The 19,788-nt window shown below is 40.6% G+C and overlaps 1 protein-coding gene and 1 long non-coding RNA gene across 3 annotated transcripts in view; one reads left to right on the forward strand and one right to left on the reverse strand.

The window, feature by feature from the left end:
- Positions 1 to 3,367, forward strand: part of MARCHF11 (membrane associated ring-CH-type finger 11) — a 108,773-nt gene extending 105,406 nt beyond the window's left edge. The window contains exon 4 of the mRNA XM_023625824.2: positions 2,726 to 3,367. Within this exon, the coding sequence (XP_023481592.1) occupies positions 2,726 to 3,048 (323 nt within the window). The 3' untranslated portion in view covers positions 3,049 to 3,367. The remainder of the gene's footprint in view (positions 1 to 2,725) is intronic.
- LOC111769639 (uncharacterized) lies at positions 1,428 to 19,086 on the reverse strand. Of its 2 annotated transcripts, none has more exons than XR_011430409.1 (3): positions 18,870 to 19,082; positions 17,348 to 17,505; positions 1,428 to 1,555 (listed from the first exon to the last, which is right to left on the reverse strand). It is a non-coding gene; the product is annotated as an uncharacterized lncRNA (long non-coding RNA). The 2 variants fall into 2 exon arrangements; XR_002802419.2 differs by lacking the exon at positions 1,428 to 1,555 and adding an exon at positions 15,738 to 15,838 and having other exon boundaries at positions 17,364 to 17,505; positions 18,870 to 19,086.
- Between the last annotated feature and the right edge of the window lie 702 nt (positions 19,087 to 19,788).

A 19,788-nucleotide genomic window follows, 5' to 3' on the forward strand; every position in this document is an offset into this window, starting at 1 on the left:
ATCTTTTTGGTATCCTGCTGAATGTGTAGATTAGGTATTCCAATTGCATTTTAGGGAGGAAAAATAGAACCAGAAAAATTAAATCATTGGCCATGGGGATTTCAGAAAGCTAATCATAGAATCATCAGTTAAAATCTGGTAATCTTGATTTCTAATTCTGGCTGTTTTCTAAAAACATCTGGTCAGTTGAGTCAACTCTGATTATTCCTTAGGAAAAAGAAGTTGATCAAAACAATTATTTGACATTGCTGTGATTAACAGAATTTTACACTTCTCCTCATTATTTGAGTGGTATACAAAAATTTGACTTAAAACTTTTTTTCTTAAGACCATATGCATTTTTTTAGTGGCTTATGTTAATATCTTTGGAATGCTCTTAAGTCATTTGCGTCAGAAGTTTATTGCCTGGTAAGGGAGTCATGTAAAACTTAAATTCTGATATTAGGTAGGTGTGATTTTCAAGAACTGGGTATCTCCATCACTTACTTGGCATTGTTTTAGTTGCAAAAAAAACGAAATAATCTCCTCAACAAAAACATGTTCAAAACCCTTACTCATTGTACCTATGAGAACGTTACTACCATCTTTTCAAGCCCATTCCTCTGACCTTAAAAATGTTGGGATGCTGATTTTTTCCCCTTCTTGCATTCCAATTGCTTGACGTTAGAAATACAGTTGAAAGCCCTCTTGAAGCCTCTCCCTAGTCTCCTTTCTTTCCTTCCCTCCCCACTATCGTGAATTTAAAGGGTATTATTTTCATGCATGTTTTTGGACTTTTACCATATATATCTGAATCCATAAAAATGTGTAGTATTTCTTCACCCCAATCATTTCTTTCTGAAACTTTCATTTATTTTTCACGTGGCTTTGAGATTTCCACTATTGTTTTAAGATTTATCCATGTTAGCGCATGTGACTTTGTTCCTTTCTGTTTCTCACTGTAGTCTAATGGATCCACACACTACACTTTATCCATTCTTTTCAGGAGGGACATTGAGATTGTTTCTGATTTTTTTCCCAAATACAAACAACTATGTAATAAACACTTTGTTTTTAAAATTTTTTTCGTTTTTTTTTTTTTTTTTTTATCCCCAAAGCCCCCCAGTACATAGTTGTATACTCTTCGTTGTGGGTTCTTCTAGTTGTGGCATGTGGGACGCTGCCTCAGTGTGGTTTGATGAGCAGTGCCATGTCCGCGCCCAGGATTCAAACCAACGAAACACTGGGCCACCTGCAGCGGAGTGCACGAACTTAACCACTCGGCCACGGGGCCAGCCCCGGTAATAAACACTTTTGAACATCCTTCCTTGTCCACATTTGTGAGAATATCTCTAGGGCCCAAGGTCTAAATGCTGGGAGGTAGGATCTGCTCATTTTCAAATTTATCATTAAAAAGTGGTTGTGGCCAACTGACACGCTCTACTTACCTGCCACATTCCATCTAGAAAAGACTCTTCGTTGGCCTCTCCACTGCCTTTCGATGGAATTTCAACCTGAAGCAGAAGGGCTCCTCTCACTTCTTGATCTGAAGGGACCTCTTCCCAGGGACTCCTTTCTGTGAGGGGTCACAAATTCAAAAGCTTTTGGACTGCATACTGAAACGTAAATGTGTGAAAATGCAGCATATAGTGGGATCTGGGCTGGACGGGGGAGACGGAGCCATGTACCAGGGTGCCATATCTGACTTGTGGACGGTTAGTTTATGGTCCCTGAGGTCCTTGTATTACCTTGTTTATTTTCCTAAGGGTTTTTCTCAGAAATGTGTGATCATCCAAATCACTGTATGGCAGCAAAGAGCAAGGACCCTGGAGCCACCCTGCCTGGGTTTGAATCCTGCTCTACCACTACTGGTTGTCTGCTCTTGAGCAAGCTCCTTGTCTGTGAAATGGGGGGCACGCTCTTACTTACTTCATAAGGCTGTGGTGGGAACTAAATGAGATGATACACAGAAAGCTCTCAAGTAGGTGCTTATCATATTTTTGTTGAATTGTTGAGAATGAAAATAACAAAAAGTTACATCATACCTCCTGTGTGTCAGGTATTGTTTTAGGAACTGGGGAGATGGCAATGTCTTTAATGTCTGTCTCTTTCCCAAATTAAGTTGCCAGCTGGGACCAAGCCCCTACACATTGCTTGGCTCCCAGTGGGCACTCAAGAAATATACATTGAATTGAATAAATGAACCTAATGATTCTCCTCAGGCAATGTAATTGCCCAAGGTATGTTCTGAGCCAAAATGGAACAAGTAAATTACATCCATGATTACTTCCTGCATTAATGTATTGTTATTCTTTGAATATTGATTATTCCTGTGTAATATGCACAGGAGCTTGCCATTAGCCATAGTATTTGAGTAGTCAGAATACCATTTTTTTACTGGGTTCATAATAGTCTACATCACTGTGAGATTTCAGTTGTACACTATTTCTTGCCTGTCACCACGTGAGTGCTCTCCTTCACCTGCTGTGCCCTCCCCAACCCCCCCTTCCCCTGGTAACCACTGAACAATTTCTTGGTCCATGTACTTGTTTATATTCCACATATGAGTGAAATCATCTGGTGTTTGTCTTTCTCAGACTGGCTTATTTCGCTTAGCATAACAGAATACCATATTTTTAAATAATGATATACAGAGAATTGACTATTTCTTTAACCCCTTATTTGTACACAAAATAACATTCCTAACTTTTGATTATGAAGAGTGTTTTTTTTTCTCAAATTTTAGGTCTCATCGTCCATGAAGGAGCTGCAGTTTATAGAGTGTTTAAGCGCTGGCGAGCTGTTAACTTACACTGGGATGTATTAAATTATGACAAAGCCACAGACATTGAGGAAAGTAGCCGGGGAGAATCTTCCACAAGTAGGACTTTATGGTTGCCACTGACGGCTCTGCGGAACAGGAACTTGGTCCACCCAACGCAGTTAACTTCCCCAAGGTTTCAGTGTGGCTACGTGTTATTACATCTGTTCAATCGGATGAGGCCCCATGAAGATTTGTCAGAAGATAACAGCTCGGGGGAGGTTGTGATGAGAGTGACGTCAGTGTGACAAAAGTATATGCTGGCTCAGTGTGGACCACCCTGCACATTTGGAATGTAATTGCAAAACCATAGCACTTCTAAAAACACACATCTATGAACTTTTTAAAATTTATGCTTTTTATATGAACATTTGAATTGCAAATACATTTTTCTGAAAAAAAGAGTCTTCTTGTTCTTTGCTTTCTGATTTGTCACATCTTTTATAAGTTGGTACTTGAAATCATTATACATATAATTTAACTCTACTTGGTTAAAAGAATGATGAAAGCTATCCTTAAGGCCAAAACTATTTTTCCTTGCTTGTTTTAAATATATTTTTATCAAACTTTTTGCTCCACGTGTAATTTTTGAGACACGCTACAAATGGGGAGGAGTTTAGAATGCTGTGGGCAGATTCCCAGGTGCCTATCGAGTTCTGCAGCATAGTGGTGCTCCTGTGGTGGTCTGCACTGGTCCTCCCCATGCGTCGTGCTGGTTGGCAAACTTAAGCATGACTTTTTTGCTGGGATGAAAGAACCTGTCACCAGGGATGCAAGCCCTAGGAATTATGGCTTGTTTTCTTATTTCTGAAACACTGTAAAGAGCTTATAGAAAGATAAAGATGAATGGAATAAAATAGTTTACTCAAGAGCATATTACATAAACTGGGCATCTTGCATACTTATAACCCTAAAAGCTCACCAGTGTTGCATCATTGCACATGTAATAATAATACTGCCTCACATTTGCACAGCCCTTTCACAGACCTATCAAAATTATTTTGGTTAATTATTAGTATCTTGTTTCCTATGGGCACCATCTTAATTAGATTTTCCTTTTGTAAAAACTTATATACCTACTTAATCATTTAAACACTGATCCTCTTACTGGGTTTAATGAAGTCCTGGGAAATGTATTCACCAGCAGTGAGGAGTGTTTCTCTTTTACTAGATAAGTGTTTTTTAAATGAAAAGAGGAAAAAGAAAATGAGGCTATTGACTCCCTAGGAACAGGTTGCTAACTAGCAGTACCTGGGGATTTTCCACCTTTTTAATCCTCCTAATGGAGGTAAGTGGCACACTTTAATGGATCATGACAGAATAGCTGAGGACGCAGGTGGTCATGCTTTCCTTAGAAACGTGAATCGAACATGTAGGTCACTTGAAGTAATTGATGATTAAACTTAAAAACATATGAAATAAAATGCCTTACATTCCCTTTTCTAAAAATAAACTTTGAATGATTAATAATAGGATAATTAATGTTTATAGGTAGCATTGTGGTTTCTACATAGCAAATTCTACCAATTCTTGAAATAATATTTTCCCAGTTAGAAAAATATCACAAATGAGTTAAGGTTGTAACAATTTTCAGAAATGTGAAGAATGAATCAGGAAGTCACGAAAGAAGGAAAATTCAACCACTGTTTAGGGGCAGACCTAGGAAGTTAGAGGGTTAGACATTCTTATTCCAAATGTTGTTTGTTTTAATCTAACAGAATGTGAGCACAATCCTCGGTGAGGCACTGAGTGGTGGAGGTCAGTCCCATAAACCTCGTCTCTGTCTCTCAGAATCCTGCCCCCTGGGACAGGAAGGCAGATTATTTCCTAGACAGAGACACCAGGGATGCAACTCTGCTCTCAGAGCAACAGTCCATCATTTGTACCCTGCAAGTGTTATTTGTTCTGTACAGTTTAGTCACTAAGAGGAGTCATCAACAGCACCACATTTAATAGCGAATACTTGCGGTACTGTTGTTTAGAGCATTGTGTTAAAAAATACTGGATTAAGAGACTGTAGACAGATTAAGCTATCACTGCACCAGTATTTAGCAAGCCTACCCTTCTAATTAGTGTGCATTTTTATAGTCATATTGACTCAATTGAAAACAAAGAGGGACAGAGGATGAGAGAGAAACCCTCTCTGTAACATCTGTGTGAGGTGCATAGGGTGGAGATGTCTGGAGATGACAGTGCAGAGTGGATTGGTCAACCAGAAGGAAGATGCACCCCTAGCCTCCCCTCCTAGCACCTTACCCTTTGGGTGTATTTTTTGTCTACACTCTATTTCCTCTCATTTTCTTCACAGCTCCCACTTCCTAACACACCCACACACACTCGCATGCCCACACAAGGCCTGTATCAATGTTGGAATCAGAATCTGGCAGAATTTCCACTCAACAAAATGTACCATCCATGAAATGATTACATAGAAACTCAAACATTCTAGGGGTGGGGGTGCAATTGGAAAACTGAATTCACTGCTTAAAAATAATTAAAATTCTAATATCATGCAATATGAGTTATGATACAATTAACTTTCAATTGCAAATGCTATAATTCACACTCGGACTGCCTTAAATTTCGGAAGCATTTATGGTAAGGAAATGAGTTGGGAATATTTTAAATTAATTATTTTCAAAATACTTTTCAATATTATAGAAATTTAGACCTGCATGTAGTCTGTCTCTTTTCAGTCGCTAATCTGCAGTACAGACATTTACAGAAACCTTTTGTGTGCCAGGCACTGTTAGCACTGCGCCACAGAATGACCCCGGTTCGCAGGGGGACTCAGTATGTGGGCACATGCTGCACCACATTGTATGTGGGGATGCAGATGAGCGAAGGGAAGTGGCAGTCCAGAGGAGCAGTCAGTTTTCCTTGGGGCAGTTGGAGAAGGTGTCACTGAGGAGCTGGCAGGACCTGGGTCTTGAAGCATGAGTAGAAGTTTCTCAATCAGACAAGTGGAGAAGAACATTCTGGGAACAGCTTGGGGGTAAAAGAGAGGCATGTTCCAGTAATGACAAGAGATTTCACAGGGGGGAGTGTAGGATACATAAGAAGACATGATCCAACCCTATGGAGTTGGCTAGGTAGCTGGGACTGAATCCTACGGGGAACCATGAGAAGTTCAAGCAGCAGGTGGTAAGAGTTGGCAAGGTCATCTCTAGGGGATGGATGTCCTCACTCCACCCCATACCTATGGGTAAAACTCCCAGTTCTCAAGGTCAAGGGGAAAATGTAATGAACTGTGATCATACCCTCAAAATAGTGGAGAAATCCTACAAAATGGAACAGTGGGCAGCAGTCACACATAGGCACCATTGCTATCAATTGGGTAATACAGAAGAAATATTGGGACCTCAGATGGGGACGCTGCTTTCCTTGCCTCTCCCAGGAGACAACAAAACTCCTAATTGTGAAGAGGAAAGCACTTCGTAGACCTTGTGAAATAGAAGATAATTTCTTCATTATTAAAAGTGACCCAAATGCTTCCCAGAGTAAAGAAATTTCATCACCAGATTTATCCTAAATACCAATTTTAAATTTTTTAGTCTATATGTCCCATTAACTAAAAATATTCCAAAATAAAGCAAGCTCTCTCTGTTGCTTTTGCTTTGGTCTGAGACTGCTATACTCCTATTTTTTCCATAGATTTACAATATTAAAATAGCCCATTATTTTTGATGATGCACTAATGCTTATTTCTCCCTTATCTCTGGAGTTAAACAGCAAAATTAGTTTGTCTTGACTGACCCAGAATTAGATTAGCTGTCATCCAGCAACTGATGTGTCTTTTTTAGACAGAGGTCATGCTTTGTTCATCTTTTCCTTTATACCTTATTTTTTTGACTTACAAATTTTAATGACAGTAGCTTTCAAATATCTGATATTTAAAAATTTTCTTTCCAAGTTCATCCTTTATCAAACTTCAGTGGCAAAGTTTGGTTTTTGATTTTCAATATGTATGTTTGTATAAGATGACATAGCACATAAAAATAATTTTATGTCCCGTATATGAAGAAAGAATTGGTTAGAAACCTTAAGAAGATACTTTAGGCAATTAGTTCAGTTCCACTTTATCAGTTCAAAAAAGAATGTTCCCATCATGTGCATGATACAGAAGAGCAGGTGCCATAATTTACAGCAAAATTCAAAATTTTCGGCCCCAGTGTTCCTAGAGATTAAATTATTATCTTCATAAAGGTGCCATTTCATACACAGTAGATTTATCTAGTAAATTAGTCAAAGACTTTAAAATTATTTTAAGAGATTTTTTTCCCCCCTAGGAAATATAGGACCCTAGGAGCCAATGGGAGAATGAAACAATGCAAGATTTCCTGTAAAATTTTTGTGTTTTTATTATTTATTTATTTCTAAAAGAGAAACTTTTTTTCTTTCTTTTTTTTCCTCCCCAAAGCCCCAGTACATAGTCCTATATTCTAGTTGTAAGTCCTTCTAGTTCTTCTATGTGAGCCACCACCACAGCATGGTTACTGACAGACGAGTGGTGTGGTTCTGTGCCTAGGAACTGGGCCAGGGCCACCCAAGCAAAGCATACTGAACTTTAACCACTAGGCCATCAGGGCTGGTTCAGTGGTGTGTTTTTAAAAAACATATAAGCCTTTCCCCAAAGCATATTATGTTGATTTTCCAACACAAGTTAGTGGTCACTAAATTTTATTGTAATTTTTCCTATTTTTGAGAAGTTTTCTACATGCAACATGGCTCTTCAAGGGAAATTATCTTTTTCTAGTAACACAAGTTGATAAAAGGGGTTTACTCTAAGATGCACAGGGAATGGAGTGTGATGTATGTAAGTGGATAATGGTGAGCTGTGCATTTTAAAATCCTGCTGTATGGACACATCAAGCAAGAATATTTATCCCAGTGGCTGGACCACACAAGCGGCATCAGCTGTGGGGGAGAGGAACCACAAGGAGAAACCTTTTCTTACAGTGTCAGTTTTAGGTATCTTTCACAGCCGCACAGGGGCTTTGGGAACACAGGACACCCGCCCAGAAGCTGCGATGATAACAAGGACAATGCGGATGAGGCTGGAGATGCTCTGTTGGATACTCTTCTCATGCTATTCTTGGGAAAGTGAGGATTTAATAAGAAGAAATAGTCAAAGCATTAAGTCAGAGACCAGGAGAAGAAAAAGTAGCACCATTAAGCCAGGCCCTTTACCGTGTGCTTAATTTCGTTAGATGCAGCTCTCAGGATGCTTACTTCTCTACCTCCCCATCCTTAGTCATTAATCCTGGCTTAGGCAAGCAAGGTGGCATTCCTATTAGACCATTGTTAAAAGTATTGTGACCCAGGCACACAATGAGTTTGCTGGCTGCTGCTGTTGGGCACATTCCTAAGGACTAGCTCTCTAGAAGGGCTGGAGAGGCTGCCCCAATAAAGTGGTAAGGAAGAAGTCGGGAGAGGCAGCAACAATGGGGGGACAGCAGGGGAGGGACAAGAGGCAGCAGCAGCCCAACAGACTGCTCATGAGGTGACAACAAGAGAAGGCTGCCTGGGAACAGGGGATAAGAGACACGCTGATTTTAAGAAGTTTACAGTCTTATGGAGGGTGAAGTCAAGTAAACTGTCAGTTCAATAAAATAGTGTAAGTGCCGGGGTGCCCAAAGCAAGAATTTAAGATAGGAATGCACAGGCAGGACAAATAACTCAGACTGAGCATTCAGGAAAAGTTTCCTAAAGAAGGTAACCTCCAAACTGAGAAACTGAAGAGGCAGGAGCCGACTAAGGAGGCAGAGGGAGTGTTCGCGGGAAGGAGGGACATTTGGAGATGAGCAGAACAACTTAGAGACTTACACATAAGGAGTGGAGGGAGAGAGAAACCAAGTCAGAGCTGTCTAGGATGGCTCCCAGGGTGTGGAGAGCAGAGGCACCATGTGCCACCCTTGAGACAGAGAGCACAGGGCAGGAGGAGGGGTGTAGAAGGAGGTGGCAGAATGATTCTAAGTTCTGTTGTGGATTCACCGAGTATGTGTGCCTACAAGATAGTAACGTGGAGATGTCCAAGGGGCAGTTGGATATGTGAGTTCACAGCTCAGGAGCAAGGTTGCTGCTGGATGTGCATGTGGTAGCTAGCGATCAGTATACACTGGATGAGAGCAGCACCTGGGAGACAGGGGGAGAAGGAGCAGCCAGAGTCAGGAGAAAAACCAAGGGAGCTAAAAGTTTGGAAGCCAGGGGGAAAGATGGCTTCAAAAGGGAAGAAGAGGTCAAAGGTAACAAACGCAACTAAAAAGTCAGATGGAGACTATGAAGCATCCATGCATTTAGCAAGGGCACCTTGGCGCTCTTGACAGAAGCAGTTTCAGAGAAATTGTGGGTGGGGAAGAAACTGATCCAATTGTGAATGGGAGTGAAAAGTATGAGAAGGCTGTATTCTCAGAGCAGCATTTTCTTTTCTTCCTCCCTTTGTAAAAAAATTCCTTTTTGTGGCGGGCCCAGTGGCCTATTAAGTTCTGTGTGCTCTGCTTTGGCCGCCTGGGTTCAGTTCCCAGGCGCAGACATACATCACTCATCAGCGGTCATACTGTGGTGGTGACCCAGGCACAAAATAGAGGAACATTGGCACAGTTGTTAGCTCAGGGCAAATCTTCCTCAGCAAAAATAAATAAGTAAATAAACAAAAACTCCTTTTAAGCCAGCCCTGATGGCCTTGTGGTTAAAGTTTGGCGTGCTCCACTTTGGTGGCCTGGGTTCAGAACCACAACACTCATCTGTCAGTAACCATTCTGTGGTGGTGGCTTACAGAGAAGAGCTAGAAGGACTTACAACTAGAATATACAACTATGTACTGTGGTTTTGGGAGGAAAAAATAAAAATATAAAAACAAGAGAAAGATTGGCAACAGATGTTAGCTCTGGGCAAATTTTTCCCAGCAAAAAAAAAAAAAAAAATTCTTCTGTTTTTCTTCTTCTCCTTCATTTCAAGATATACAATGAGCATATATAAATGGTGTTGGAAAGGAGCTGAGATGGAGGTGGAGCCACAACTGAGAAGTTGAGATTGTAAATATGTGAGAGAAGGAGGTGATTCTTACCCAACCTTCTTAAGGAGGGCAGAGAAGATGGGATCTGGAGGCTACGAAATGCATTTGAACTTGAACTTCAGTTTCAGCTAGAGGGTTAGGAGGAAAGAGTGGGAAGAATTGCAGGTAAATCTGTAGCCCTAGGGGAAGAAAATTAAGGAGCCTATCCCTAATGGCTCCTATTTTCTTTTTGAAATAGGAGATAAGGCATCTCACACTCCAGCCAAACCAGAACTCTTGATTTCTCCTTGAAAACCTGCTCTCCTGCCATCACCACAAGTGGAAACTGCACTGTGCAGTTAGGTTCTCAGGCCCCAAATCTTGGCATCATCTCTAAATCCTCTCATTCCCTCTGTCCCACATTTAATCCATTGGCGAATTCTGTCAGTTCACCTGTTAACATAGTTCCTGAGTCTAATCACTGGTCCTCACCTCCCTTGCTGGGCTAAGCCACCATCATCTCTCATGGGGACTATTGCAATAGCTCCCGGAGCCAGTTGTACTGGGCTGAATTATGTCGCCCTAAAATTCATGCCCACATGGAACCTCAGAATATGACCTTATTTGGAAGTAGGGTTTTGCATATATAACTAGTTAAGATGAGGTCATACTGGATGTGGAAAGGCTCTAAAACCAATGACTATGTCCTTGTAAGAAGGCCATGTAAAGATACTCAGAGAACAGACAGATAAGGAGGAATGTCATGTGATGATGGAGGCAAAGATTGGAGTGACACAGCAGCAAGCCAAGGATTGTTGGCAGCCACCAGAAGCAAGGAAGAGGCGAGGAAGGATGCTGCCCTAGGGCCTTCAGAGAAGAGCATGGTCCTGCAACAACTTGATTTTGGCCTCCAGAATTGTAAGAGAATAAATTTCTGTTGTTAAAATCCATCCAGTTTTCCATCCTTTTTTATGGCAGCCCCAGGAAACTAATATACTCTTCTTGTTCCCCCATAGTCCTACCTCAACAGAGCAGCACAGTCATCATTTTAGAATGTAAGTCAGGTCATATCGCTCCTCTACCCAAATGCCCTCTAATGAGGTCCCTTCCCACTGAGAATGAAGTCAATGTCCTTCTGGAGTCCTGCAAGGTCCTGCGTGATCTGCCTCTGGTGCCTCTCTGATGTCAGCTCCTACTACTCCTCTTACTTGCTCACACTGGCTCGTGCTGGTTTTCAAACATATAAAGCACATTCCTACTTCAGAGCTTTAGCACTTGCTTTTCCTTGTGCCTGGAACACTCTTGCCCACATGTCCTTATGGCATCACATCACTTTCTTCTTGTCATGAAGTCCTTCCAGACCACTCTAAAATGGCACCCTCCTCCCATTCTCTGTCATCTTACTCTGCTTTATTTTCCTTGCAGAACCTGTACTCACCCAACACAGTATATGTTTATTTGTTTATTACTCTTTCTCTCCATAGAAAGAAAGCTCCATGAGAGCTGGGGCTATGTTTGTTCACTGTTCTTCCCTGACGCCTAGAAGAAGGCTGGCACGGAGTGGGTACTCAACCAATACCTTTGGAGAAAAATCAATAAATGAATCTGCTAAGAATAAGAAGGGAGATGTTGGGATCAAAGGAGATTGTTGAAAGTTTAAAAAGAAACTGATGAATAATGGGAAAGAAAGGGGACTGAGAAAGAGAAGGACTGCTGGAACATTGAGGTGACAATTGATATCAGAAACCGTGAATTTACAGGGTCATCCACGTGAGCACTACACTTGGGTTTAAGCACAAAATAGGTTAAACTGTGCAGAGGAGGCCCTGCTTACCAGTGTGTACATCAGTAACTGGACAGCCTTTGTATTAAAAAGTCATGTGACAATTTTTAAAAAATAAATAAATCAACACTGTCGACCACGTAGGAGATTGCAGAGCATCCTCTAGTCAGATTAGATAACTTCTAAGATCTCTGTAGACTCTAACGCTTGCCAATTCTCCTCCCCCTCCTTCTTCTTCTCCTTCTCCTCTTACTCCTACTCCCCCTCCTCCTCTTCTTTCTTCTCTTTCTCCTTCCTCTTCTTTTTCTTCTTCACCAACACTGCTGGCATCAGAATCCACAATTTACTTCTTTTTTTTGCCACAGCTAACTTCTTCCTGACTGTCATCGTTTCAGAAAAAAATAAGGGAGTATAATTTATATTAAGCTTGGAAAGCATTTTATCTTTCTTGAATAGATCATCTTTCCAATAGTTACTCTGCCAGCTGGGATCCTGGAAAAAGCCCTACAAATATCTTAAGGGCATTTGTGCCTGGAATAAAATCTCCTGAAAGGAGGAAGGAATTAGTGCTTTGGGAACACCGCAAGACACTACAAGCTTCTGGTTTAATGTACCGGGCTATGATGAATCTTATCGCTGCATATCTAGAATTGGTCTAATGGCTATTGAATAATCAATTTTTCTTTATGTCAGCTTCCTGGAGACTCCTCTGTGGGCTGCAAAAATGCCCATGCAGTTAATGCCTAAATGCCTTCTGTAACATATTCGTGATCAGTAGAGTCAAATAAAATTAGTCCATAACTAAAGGACTAATAAATTAATTTTAGTCCTTTAGTTATGTAGAGGTCTCCCAACCTAGAAAAATAGTGAGAGTGTAGAAAGAGCCAGATTGAGTGGTCCAATGTCAACTTAGAAAGAAACACTTGATACAGGAGTTTGCCAGAGAGTTCTTCAATGTGGAGTAACTTCTTAGACTAACAGCTGAATGGACACTGAATGCACATGGAGAAGGTGTTTAAACACTTTTCCCCTAAATAGTCTTTCAGACTCATATGCATATGAGTTAGGAGTCTTGATTTGGCAGTTGTAGCTTATTGACACCATGCTTCAAATAAATCTCATTAAGTCAGGTTGGATTTCCACAGCTTCACTTTTTGTTCCCATTTCCTGGTGTTTAATGGAACTATGAGGAAAAGAGACCCTATAGCTTTACTTCTGGTGTCCCAGATGTATCTGGGATACTCCACTACCTAGACTTAGTGCCTACAGAAGAGAGTCGTGTGTGTGTGTGTGTGTGTGTGTGTGTGTGTGTGTGTAAGAGGGGGAAGCAGAGGAATGTGGCCTGAAGGAAGGACCAGAAGCTGTGACAGTCCATGTCTCAGTGGTACTTATTGAGAACCTTTCAGTCTGACTTTCCCTCTGAGAGAGATTGAATAATCCATGAGAAGGAGAGTGTTGAGACACGTGATCATGAAACAAACAAATGATAATGTCTTATATTAGTTGCCTGTTGCTGCTGTAAGAAACTACCATACACCACAAATGGCTTAAAACAACACAAATTTATTATCATGCATTTCTGGAGGTCAGAAGTCCAAAATGGATCTTAAGGAGCTAAAATCAACAGGGCTGGTTCCTTTTGGAGGCTCAAGGGAAGGAAACAAATTCTCTGGCTTCCAGAGGCTACTCAGAATGTTTGACTTGTAGTCTGTTCCTCCATCTTCACATTTCATCACTCCAACCTCTGTTTCCCTGTCACATCTCTCTTACTTTGACTCTCCTGTCTCCATCTTATAAGGACCCTTGTAGTTTCTTTTGGTCCCCCCAGATAATCCAGGATAATCTATCTCAAGATCCTTAACAATCACATCCACCAAGTCCTTTCTGCCGTGTAAGGTAACATATTGGCAGGCTTGGGGAATTAGGACATCTTTGTGGGGCCCTTACTCTGCCTACCACAGGCGTGATCTTCAGTCTGTGCTCATGTGCAAGCACATTATTCTGAGCATCAAAACTTTTGCTAAGGCTGCCTCTTCCAAGCTTGGGTCCAGTTGGCATGGGTACTGCTGAGCATAATTCTCTGTAGGAACCAGATGTGTTCCCAGAGGTGTCTTCATCATATTCAAGTCATCAAATTATTTCCAGTTACATCTTAGAAGCTTGTAGAGTCTAGATCACCAACTAGCTGAACAAGGGAGGGATAGCGGGAGGGAAAGCACTGTTCTGTGATTACCTCCAGGACCCAGAGCTGCTGCTCTACTAAGACGACTAAGTGTTGAGAGCGCTGGTTTCAGAAATCCTAGTGAAGTTGCAAATTGCTTACCTGCTCAGGCTCCATGAGGACCCCATCACAGAGCACTCTGCTTCAGTTTCTTAGTAATCCCTTTATGGCTGAGAGTTCCTTTACCCAGGGACTGTCTCTTGAATTAAGAAGTCCAGTGGAATTCACTGGCAATGAACGGGGTCAGATAGATCTGGAAGCAGAATCATGTCACTCTTAAAATTTCCGTTGCTTTGATCTTTACTTATTTGTTATTGTTATTTAATTTTAGAATTATTTTAAACATGCAATTTTATTTGGAAATTACAGATGAGAACGGTTTTTGAAGGCACAGCTTCAGAATATAAATCAATTGAATACCTCCTTAAATGTAATTTTTCATTATAATAGTTAAATATAATGATTTTTTCAGAGACCTTCAGAGTGCTTGATTTAATAAAAACATTACCACATTAACATTAATAAGTCGTTACTCTGTGCTAGGCACTTTTGGGGATGTTTATTATTTCTATTTTATGGATGAAGAAACTCTGGCAGACGGAGGCTAAGTGAGATGTGAAAGGCTTCCCATTTGGTGAGTGGTAGAGCTGAGCGCTGACTCCGGCAGCCTGTTGAAATTCCCTTTATCTTCAAATCTATGGTACCCTACCTTCCACTTAGTTGTTTTAGTGTTATCTGAAGACAAAGCTCTCCAAATCAGCTTTCTTTTTTTTTTTTCCTTTTCCTTAAGTTTCTGAACATAGGGATTTAAAAGATCTGTTGGGTCAAAGTGAATTTGACTCAAATCTGTTGACTCATAAGTTGTATAACACCAATTCTTCCATATTCAGTTGGTCAAAGCAACTCACAGCCCAGCTCAGATTAAAAAGGTGGGAAAATAGATTCTACCTCTTGATGGCAAAAGGGACAATTAATTTGTGGTCATGTTTAATGTGGTACACTTCATGTAGTTTCCATGGAATCTTAAAAAAATATGCTTATGCAAATGTTGGGTGTGGTGTTCTATAAATTTGTATTATGACAAATAAGTCACTATTGTTCAAACTTATATCATTACAGATTTTTTACTTATGTTTTTATCAATGACTCCACTGTAATTATGAATTTGTCTATTCCTCTGTTTAGCTTGTAAGTTTTATAGCTCTGCTTCTAGGTGTATATTACATATAGGATCATTCTGTCTTCTTGATAAATTGACCTTTTTTCATTATGAAATGTTCATTATCTCTGGTATGGAAAGTTACTTGGTCAATATTAATTTTGCCATACCAGCTTTTTTTTCTTCTTCTTCTTAAAGATTAGCACCTGAGCTAACAACTGTTGCCAATCTTTTTTTTTTCTTTCTGCTTTTTCTCCCCAAATCCCCCCAGGACATAGCTGTATATTTTAGTTGTGGGTCCTTCTAGTCGTGGCATGTGGGATGCCACCTCAACGTGGCCCATCGAGCGGCACCATGTCTGCACCCAGGACCTGAACCAGCAAAACCCTGGCCTGCTGAATTGGAGCGTGGGAACTTAACCACTGGGTCTTGGGGCCAGCCCCTCAGCTTTTTTATAGTTACTATTTGCAATGGGGTACACATTTTCTCATCTTTTGCTTTTAAAGTATTTGTGTTTTTATATTTAAAGTGCGTCTCTTGCAAACAGGATATAGTTGAGTCCTACTTTTCTATTCACTCTAAAAATGTTTGCCTTTTAACTTCCCTTCTCCTTGTAAGGTGACAGAGTCACCAGTTCCAGGGGCTAGAACCTGGACATATTTGGGGCCTATTCTTTGGTCTACCATACATATCTTCCTTGCAGCCTCACCTCCCCCTCCTTCTAAGCTCCAGTGTAATTCTCCTCAGGGAAAGTAATAATAATACTCATAATAATAACAGCACAAACAATAAACGAAACAAAAAACTGTCCATGACAGGAAAAATAAATGCCAACACAGCCTTGAGGGGAGGGAAGAATTCTTCTCTTACTTTTAAATCTCCTAAGGAAATAGAAGGAAAAAAAATTAATAGTTAATCATTAATAAAGTACATCTCTACTGTTTACTTTCTTCTCCCCCAAATTCTTGAAACTCTCTCAAAATATCTAAAGATAAAAGTACCATGAAAACATCAATTTATATAATTCTTTGTCAATATCTTTGCCCAGAGCACCAATCGTGAGTTTAGGCAGAGACGGATTTCTGGAAACCAAGGGATGTTTTGAATGTCAGAGAATGTCCAGGGAAAGAGTGTCACATTCCTTTCTCATAGGTTTGATCTTTGTCACTTGCCTTAGATCTGATAGCCTTACAGGAAACAGAATTCTAAGAATACTTTTGGATTACACCCTGGGAGAATTATGCCTCAATCATCTCTGTTCCATTAGAGATGTTCAGACAGCCGTGCTTATGAAGAATTTGCATTCACTCCCTTCTAAATAAAAAAGTGAATTAAATTTATTGACAGGATTTCAGGATGAAAGTTTTCTTCTACTTTTCTTTTCACTTTTGTGTAAATTACCTCGGGGTATAATTTTCATTGGTCTTTATCTCAAACTAGAAGAACTAAGTTTAATCAAAATGACAGGCAAAGTTTTTTTTTTGTAGGACTTTATGACACAGGTCCTTTCTGTGTGGACTAAAATAGCACTAAAACATCTAGCTCTGATTAACTAAAACAACTCCTTCCACAGGTAATGATTTTCTGGATGAGCAGGGAATGGGCTTTGAAAAATAGCACTAAAATGAAGAAAGTGGGTTTGTGTCTGGGACATACACAAGTTTAGACGGTCTGTAACTTATAGATCTGGTGAATGATAGTGTGCTACTGACATTGCTGGTATTAGACTTGGAAGTTTCTGTGGTTCTGCAGAGTCTGCTCTGAAGACAGAATCAAGATAAGTAGTTCTTTTTAATAAATCTCCTACAATGGAATCTTACTCAGCCATAAAAAGATTAAATCATGCCATTGATGACAACATGGATGGACCTTGAAGGTATTAGGCTAAGAGAAATAAGTCAGAGAAAGACAAATACAGTATGATTTCACTCATATGTGGAAGATAAACAAACACATAGATAAGAACAGGTTGGTGGTTACCAAAGGGGAACGGGGTGGGGAAGGGCAAAAGGGTAAAGGGGCACATGTGTGCAGTGGCAGATGAAAACTAGACTATTAGTGGTGGACATGATGCAGTCTATACAGAAGCCAAAATAAATGATGCACACCTGAAATTTACACAATGTTATAAACATGTGACCTCAATAAAATAATTAAAACTCAAGAAAACAAATACTTCATTTCTTAGTACAGCTCTTGTTATACTTAAAAAAATCTATAATCAAGTAACAGTGATTTTAAAGTTTTTGAAGAGTTATGAATTAATGAAACTTTATGAGAAGTTATGAATTAAGTAAACTTTACAGTATTTCCATGGGAGATTATGACGTGTAATAGGAATTTTGAAAAATTAGAGAATGAGTAGAAATAAATGAAAATGAAAGTCTTACCCCAAAAAATACAAACCTCCCAAACGTACAGTTACAACCTTCCACTGGGCAACAAGGCAGCCATTAGCTCCAAACACTTGCACTTTACTTGGTTGTCATTACCAGAAGAATATCTGTCCTTGGGTAGGGAGGTGGCAGTCTCAGCTGGGCACAGGTGTCTGGAAGAGATTATAGGAGTTTGTCAGTGTCAGTAGAAAATGTCATTGTCAGGACAAAAGGTTGGGAGCGTCATTGCTCAAAGTTTCACTCTCAAACGCCTGGTGCTTGCTTTGTGCCACCATCCATTGAGCCAAATCTAATTCTCATCCATCGTGCTTGCTCCTAACAGTCACTTAGAATCAATTCTAGCTGTTCTCAAAGACGTGCGGAAGTCTGGCTCCTATCCCAGCTTTGTGACCTCACTTAGGGCTGACAGTCTTAAACCCCAGCAGCACCCAGGATTGAAAACGTAAAACTTGCCTTTGGGAATAAGGATACTTTATTCAGTAAATATTTATTGATCCTCCATCATGTGCCAGACACCGTGAAAGAGGATAGGGGGAAGTGTTTGGAGAGAAACACCAAGTGGGAGGTGGGAGCGGTACTGTCCTTAGACCTGAGAAGAGGAGCCCCTGTCATGTGCCCTCACTATACAAGGTGCTGCTCTAGGTCCTTCTAGCCTCACCCTGCCACATGGCACAAGGAGACTGTAGGCCAAGGGTACATGCCCACTCAGAGTCCATCCAGAGCCCACATCTCCTTTCAGACCATGCTCAAGGCACTAAGATCCCAGAATTTTCTACCCAAATGGCTCAAGTTTACTTCCTGAGCCCACAGGGGCCTCTTTCCTGGGTTCATTCTCTCAGGGCTAACCATCCTCCAACATGACCATCCCTTGGACCTGGGACTGACCAAGAGGCAGCTGGTGGGGAAAGAGGATGTATGAATGAAACTTGGAGGTATGGGCTAGAGGTTACACTCATGTGACCAAAGCCCTTGTAGTGAGGGAAGGATCCAAGGGTAGAGAGAGAAGGGGCATAGCCACAGAGTCTAAGAACTCAGACCTGGCCATTTAGACTTCATGAAGGTATTTGTAAAGTTAAGAGGATAACACTTATTTTAACAGTTTTAACTTTTAAATATTAGACATCTGGTATACATTTGTACTTCTGCCTTGGACCCTGTAAATATTAAGAGCTTGTCTGTAAGCTTGGAGTTAAGAAATCAAACCAAATTATTATGTATCGTCAGCTTCTGTATGGTTTAGTAGGTGTATCTCAAAATTTTTTCGGGGTTATAGTACTCCAATTCTGAAGTCGGATGTCTAGGTTCAAAACCAGGCTCTATCTTTGAATTCTCGTGTAATCTTGGAGAAGTTCCAGAGGAAGCTTACCTAACAGATACACTGGTTGATCTGTGTTCTCCATTCCCTCTGTAAAACATACCAGTGACATCCAGAGCACTCATTCCAGTTACCTACTACTGCAAAGCAAACCATCCAAACTTAGTGGCTTAAAATAACTCTTTTATTTTGCTTACTAACCTGTGATTGGGAAGTGCTCAACAGAGATGGCTCATCTCTACTCCGCATGGTGTGAGGTAGAGTGGCTTGACTGGGACTGGAGGTAGTTCATTCACATGGCTGGCATGTTGGTGCTGGTGCCAGCTGGGAGCTCAGTCAGGACTAGGGGCTATGGGCCTTGGTTTCTGTCCATGTGGCATCTCTACAGTTTGCTTGGGCTTCCTTGCAGCATGTGGCCACATTCCAAGAGGCAGTGTGACAAAAGAACAAGGCAGAAGGGTGTGGCATCTTTGTGACTTAAGCGTGGAAGTCACACAGCATCATTTTCACCATACTCTGTCAAGCAAGTCACCAAGGGCCCTCCAGCTTCAAGGAGAGGGACACAGATTCCAGATGAGCATGTGAGATGGTACACGTAACTACAACTATCTTAGAATATAGAATCCTCTCTAATAGTCCCATACACTTGCGCTCTCACCAGGTGAATTGTCTAAGAGTTAATTCTTAAATCTCTTAATAACCGTTGTCATCATATAATTTAATTAAATGTGATAACTAATGATGAAATCTGAGTGTGGAAAAGATGGCTTTTTCCCCTGTGAACACTAGACTGAATCCTTTGGATGGGCATTCACCAGATAAGAGCAAGCCCTGCAACTTGGGTGTTGGAAAAACAGCTATGAAAGATTGTAAAAAAGAAAAAAGGAGTCTAGAAGGACTCTGCATTGGATTGCTTTACACATGTCTCCAGGTTCATTTCACATCAAAGAAACTGAAACTAGAAAATGTTGAGCATATGCTATGTGTGTGGTTTCTGCCAGAAAAACAGTGCTGAATTCCAATTAGCAATTTCTACCAAAAGAAAAGCCCTTGTCAAATTGATGTACATACATATGTTTCAAAGAAAAAACAATGTTTAAAGTATGCACGAATCCGTTTT

Source organism: Equus caballus, chromosome 21, assembly GCF_041296265.1.
Source record: "Equus caballus isolate H_3958 breed thoroughbred chromosome 21, TB-T2T, whole genome shotgun sequence".
Classification (NCBI taxonomy): Eukaryota; Metazoa; Chordata; class Mammalia; order Perissodactyla; family Equidae; genus Equus; species Equus caballus.